The sequence below is a fragment of the Ptychodera flava genome (assembly GCF_041260155.1).
Source record: "Ptychodera flava strain L36383 chromosome 23 unlocalized genomic scaffold, AS_Pfla_20210202 Scaffold_23__1_contigs__length_28996876_pilon, whole genome shotgun sequence".
In the NCBI taxonomy this organism is placed as follows: domain Eukaryota; kingdom Metazoa; phylum Hemichordata; class Enteropneusta; family Ptychoderidae; genus Ptychodera; species Ptychodera flava.
In genome coordinates, this window is record NW_027248277.1 from 26,909,010 (window position 1) to 26,914,730 (window position 5,721).

The following is a 5,721-nucleotide window of genomic DNA, read 5'->3' on the forward strand; positions in this document are numbered from 1 at the left end:
TTAAAAACATTGTCCCGAAATCGTTTGCTGAACGTGACACTCTATGCGATGATCGTTTTTTGGACGTGGGATTCTATGCATATGATGACGATGTCGAGTTCGTGAACCCTTGACGTATTTGATTTGCCTAATTGATGTCCACTCAAACGAAACTGCCCGAAAGTCAGCAACATTGCATTGGCCATGAAAGTGGTATAGTGAGACTTTTCCCGTTCATATTTTTTTAATATCAGCATCCAGCTTTGATCTCCTGCTTAGATCATTTAACCATTATGTGTACACTCCCTCTGTTAAGACATCCATCTTTTACATCTGACCATATTTCCTGTACAAATTGGGGATACCCATAAACAATACTACAATGAAATGATGTGCCCCTATTTTTTTACGTCCATGATTTTAGCAACGCGCTTGTATGTCAACTCGCTGATAGAAGATTGCACTCGTAGCGAGAATGCAAAGCAGAGTGGCTTCTGCGAACTGTGCGCGTAACGTTTTGCACAGATTTGGATTGAGAAGCGCCGACTTACACAACATGCTAACACAGTCGCATTTTCTGGAGAACTAATTTTTTTTAATTAACACAACATTTTCGTGGTTGCCAAGCAACTTGTGGCCATGACCCAATAGACGATAGACGCATATGGCCGACGAGATCTCGAGAATCACGAGAAGAGCGCGAGATTAGCGTTTGGGGGGCAGCCAGAGTTCACATGTTTCAGTCCGACGTTGTTTACATTCACGCGTAATGGCACCCTCGGCAGCTGTAATCGATTCCAACTCTAGTCGCTTGTCATATAAGTTGTTGAAAACTTGGAAGGCAAAGGATTTGAAGCGCTATCTAAAAGACCATGGACTCTCCTGTTCCGGAAGAAAAGACGACTTGATCGACCGAGTTTGTCTTGCGGAAGGAATTTCCAGATCAGGTAGCGATGATCGTTCCGTAGAGTTGGAGGTCAAGAGGGTCAAGATATTGCCGGCAAACTTGACGGAGGAATACAACAATCTACCAAGATGTGAACAGTTACCAGGGACTTGGACGAAGAATTTATCAGGCTTGTCGAAAGATTTCTCAATACAGAAGATCCAAGAGTACCTCATATACAGTACGGACAAGACTTGCGACGGAGACTCGATGCGACAGTACAAGACACTGAAGTCTTACCGTATGTTCACAGAAGGTTACGTCCAGAACATTGAAACGAACTCTTTCGGCAGTTTTTGCTTCTTTCGCGCTCAAGTCATGCCTTCAGAGAGTACAGATCGTCTATACAGAGTCTCTCTGTGCACTGACAAGACGACTGGAGATGTTTACGGAGGACGCTGTCGATGCGTTGCAGGGTAAGTCATACTCTGGGCTACTTCCGGACTCGTTGTAAATGTGTTGATCAGGTGTCAAATATTTCCTGTTTGCTACACTTGCGTGCATTTTCATGTGATGTTTTAAAATAATGCTGTATTCACAGACTATTTTTATTTCCATCATCACTTTCAGTTTGGGTGAAGCCTACAGTCATCTAGGCCTACAGCTTGCATGCATTGCTATTATGTGATGTTCTAACTATAACTGTTCACTGACTGGTCGTATTTTCATCAATGCTTTCACTGTTTTGTGAAGCATGCAGTCAGTCATCTAGGTTTACATACAATGTACAGTGCTATGTGATGTTCTAACCATAGACTTTCCACTGACTTTTTTTTTATTTCCATCATCACTTTCAGTTTGGGGGAAGCCTACAGTCATCTAGGCCTATAGCTTGCATGCATTGCTACTGTGATGTTCTAACTATAACTCTTCACTGACTGGTCGTTATTTTCATCATTGCTTTCACTGTTTTTTGTGAAGCAAGCAGTCATCTAGGTTTACATTCAGTCCTATGTGATGTTCTAACCATAAACTTTACACTGAATTTTTTTTTATTTCCATCATCACTTTCAGTTTGGGGGAAGCCTGCAGTCATCTTGGTGCCTTGCTTTTTGCCCTAGAAGATTTTGTATCCAAAGGTCTCAACATTCTTCCAGTTGATAAAACATGTACTGATGTTTTGTGTATGTGGAACAAGCCATCAAGTCTGAAAGTTAAGCCTCGTCCAATAACCGAGATTGACATGAGAAAGATTGAATATGGAAAGAAGATAACAAACAGACCCAAGAAAAATGGTAAGTTTTAACATATTTATAACACGCGGAAGTGCGGAGAGTACTCATTTCCAGTATCAGAGCAATATATGATATGCATTATATCTGAAACAGGCAAGTTAAAATCAAGATTGTCTGCAAAGATTGTCAAGCAACACTCCATAGTGTATAGAAGGATTTACTTTCAACTGTCAATCATCAATAAGAAAGCACCACTCACACACACACACACACATTCACACGTATATATGTATGTATTACATTTCTCATTATTCACTCATATTTTTTAATTTTTTTCTTGACAGCTGACAGTTATGATTGCAGAACTGCATCTCACAGACTTGTGAATAAGGATGACTTGCAGACACTTTACCAAACTATGTCAAAGGTCAACAGTTCCAGTTGTTGGGTTAAGTTTTATGATGAAGATAACATTCTGAAACAAAATGACAAGGTAAATTTGTGACCATTCATTCTTACTTTATAAGCATGTACATATATTTTTTTAAATATTTTTTGTATTCACCTTCACAGGAAATCAATATACTATAATATTCACATCTCTGAAGTCATTTTAAATCATGAGTGTGGGTGTTAAAAATAATATATTTTTTATTCATTACACACTTAAATCCACACAAGTATCTTCTGATTATCTTATTTTATTTATAAACTTAGAACATGTACTAAAACATACATATGTTTTATTCTTGCAGGTTGTCTCTTCTTCTGAATGTGGCAATACCGGTACATCTTCTGTTGAAGTTGAAGGTGAAATTGAGGTTTGTAGTTTATGTATATAAATTATGTAATAATATATTACTTGTCATCAATCATGTTTTACAGTGAAGTGGAGATGATTACACCAGTTAGCTTGTAAGCTGTGGAATATTTTGTTGTAATGTTTATTCATCAGACTGTATCTTTCATTATATTGAGAACTGTTGTGATCAACTTTCATCATTCTTCTCTTTAAGTTGAAACATTTTTTTGTCATTTCTAGGAACAACCAAGTGTCTCATTGCAAGATGAAAATACCAAGACATATGATGACTCTTTCAATCTTGAGGGCAGTGAATTTAGAGAAGTCTGTCAAAAGCATTTCGATGGTATTGGTCCACTGACAACAGAGGAAGTGTCCCGAATAGAACTGAAAACAAGAAACCAGTCAGAATCACTGGAATGGATGAAACAACGAAAAGGTAAGTTATGCTACACTTTACATTTAAATATTTGTTTTCACATTTTAATTGAAAAAAATGTCCAGAAATAAAGTAGTTCCCCTTGAAAAGTCATTTTATAAGTACAACTGAATTGACATCTGAATCTCACTTTCAAACAGAAATACATATACAATATAGAAAATGGGAGTTTACATGTGCAAGTATTGTGGAACAATGAAGGGGCAGCAAGTTTTATTGAAATAAATAATCAGCATATTACGCACTTAAACAGGGCCACCTCCAAATACTGAAATTGTACATACAAATGTACCGGTACATGCAAATTGAAATCACAAGATGGCTTCTCGGTAACTTTTTTCAGGACGTATCACCGCATCTATAGTTGGAGAAATTTGTAAACGTAGAAAGACCATCCCACCTGACGCGCTACTGAAAAGGATTTTGCAGTATGGTCCACAGATGACAAACAAAGCCTGCCAGCATGGCCAACAGCATGAATCCAGTGCCCGTGATGTATACGTTGCCACCATGAAAGCCCAAGGTTATGACGTGTCTGTAGAGAAAAGGGGACTTATTCTCAACAGTGAACACCCTTGGTTCGGGGCCAGTATCGATGGCATTGTCATTGATAAGAAAGGATGTGAATTGGGCATTATTGAGATAAAATGCCCTTATGTTGAGAATGAGAAAATGCCAGGCATCAGCACTATTGAAGATTTGGCTAAACAAAGACGAGGTTTCTGTCTGTCATTTTCAGGTAACACTTTGGAGCTTGATCCAAAACATAATTACTTTTACCAGGTCCAAACACAGATGGGTATTCTTGGCATGAAATGGTGCGACTTTGTAGTTTGTCTAATTGCTGAGGGTGCCAAGGATGTCTTCATTCAACGTATTTATTTTGATAATGAGATGTTTTCTGGCATTTTTTCACAGGCTTTTACATTTTATAAGAATGCAGTCATTCCCGAAATATTGACAGAAAGAGTGAGACGAGGCAAACAATTATTTCCTGATTCAAAGACTTATATTTACAGACACAACAGGTGATAAGTATATTTCAAAACAAATGTACTGACAATCATTTACAAACTGAAGAACTGCTTCCTTAACTTAACAAAAGTATTTACATGAAACTTTGCAGTTACAAAATCTGATTTTTTTAGCTTCTGCTAAATGTCATTTTGCTGTATTTATTTACTGGCCTGCTAGCCACCCACAGGTGCCACAGTACATAACTGTTTAACAAGATATTTTTTGAATGTGCGCAATACTTGTATTAATTTATTATCTGTAGTGGTGTCAAAAACAGGCAGATCTTGTGTACTCTTTTTAAGAATAAAAAGTACATGTTTTTTCAAACAAATGTGTCAGTGATTAAGTTGATGGGTTCACAGTTTCATGCTATAAATGTCTGTAGCAGTGTAGGCAATCAACACAGAGGTGGCATAAAATTAGTTAAAAATGAACACACAACTACTATCTGCTCTGCTGTATCTTTCATGGTAACTGGAATGACATCATCAAGAATATGGTACTGCTTCAATCTACCAATGGCTCTCTCAACATGTATCCGGACCTCTGCTAAACGCTTTGTCTTCACAACTTCATCAGCAGTTAGTTGATCCCTAAAATTGAAAAGTGATATAAAGACATTAGAAAAATGTGTACTACTCCACATAGCAGTTGTACAGTATAAAATGAACAAAATATCTTACAACAGTAAAGAGGAAGAAGCAATAACTTTTGATATGTTTGTCAGTATTTTTTTTTGCTGAAATCTGGTCATTTCAATATAATTTAAAGCCCCATTAGCTTTATCTTTTCTTTCGTTTGCTCTATTTTTCACGTTGTTTGCCAAAATATATCATCCAATTTTCAAAGATATGTTTTGCATTCCCTGTCATAAGTCATACTAACTCTAAAATAATACTTGATCAGTCATTGGCAACAGACTGGGTCTATAAAATCCAAGCACATGTTCTCTCTGTTGCTACACTGAAAAACATCATTAAATCTAACTTACCGGTGGGAGCCCTTGAATGCTGGAATGTGAAGCTTGACACCCATTGGAGTTAAGTCAGCACTTCCCGGCGAAATGTCAACTGTGGTGTACCATGGTCAACAAGGTATTTGATGGTTTTTGATGTTTGACCATGAACTACCATGGTTGGCCATGATATGAGACCACAGTAGGCATTCCAATACTATGGTCTACCACAGTTAACCATGGTCTATCATGGCTGACCTGTTTATGGATATCGGCTACCATGGTTGACCATGGTATTTGATGACTGATTGTATTTATGACCATGGTTATCGATGGTCAACTATGGTTGACCATGGTATTTGATGACTCATGGTAGTTTAATTTTGATGTCCAATTTTCTTGATAATC

General features: G+C 37.5%; 1 protein-coding gene across 1 annotated transcript; it reads left to right on the forward strand.

The window, feature by feature from the left end:
* The first annotated feature begins 629 nt into the window (after positions 1–629).
* On the forward strand, positions 630–4,680 carry LOC139123685 (uncharacterized). Its single transcript, XM_070689851.1, has 6 exons — positions 630–1,341; positions 1,940–2,160; positions 2,445–2,593; positions 2,856–2,921; positions 3,143–3,341; positions 3,685–4,680. Exons 1-6 carry the CDS (start codon positions 749–751, stop codon positions 4,371–4,373), a joined length of 1,917 nt encoding a protein of 638 aa, XP_070545952.1. The 5' UTR covers positions 630–748; the 3' UTR covers positions 4,374–4,680.
* The last annotated feature ends 1,041 nt before the right edge of the window (positions 4,681–5,721 follow it).

Excerpts from the sequence above, each read along its gene's own strand:
- LOC139123685 (XM_070689851.1), top strand. The coding sequence starts at position 749 with ATGGCACCCTCGGCAGCTGTAATCGATTCCAACTCTAGTCGCTTGTCA. Across the intron at positions 1,342-1,939 it reads CGCTGTCGATGCGTTGCAGG|TTTGGGGGAAGCCTGCAGTC; the intron begins GTAAGTCATACT and ends CATCACTTTCAG. Across the intron at positions 2,594-2,855 it reads TTCTGAAACAAAATGACAAG|GTTGTCTCTTCTTCTGAATG; the intron begins GTAAATTTGTGA and ends TTATTCTTGCAG.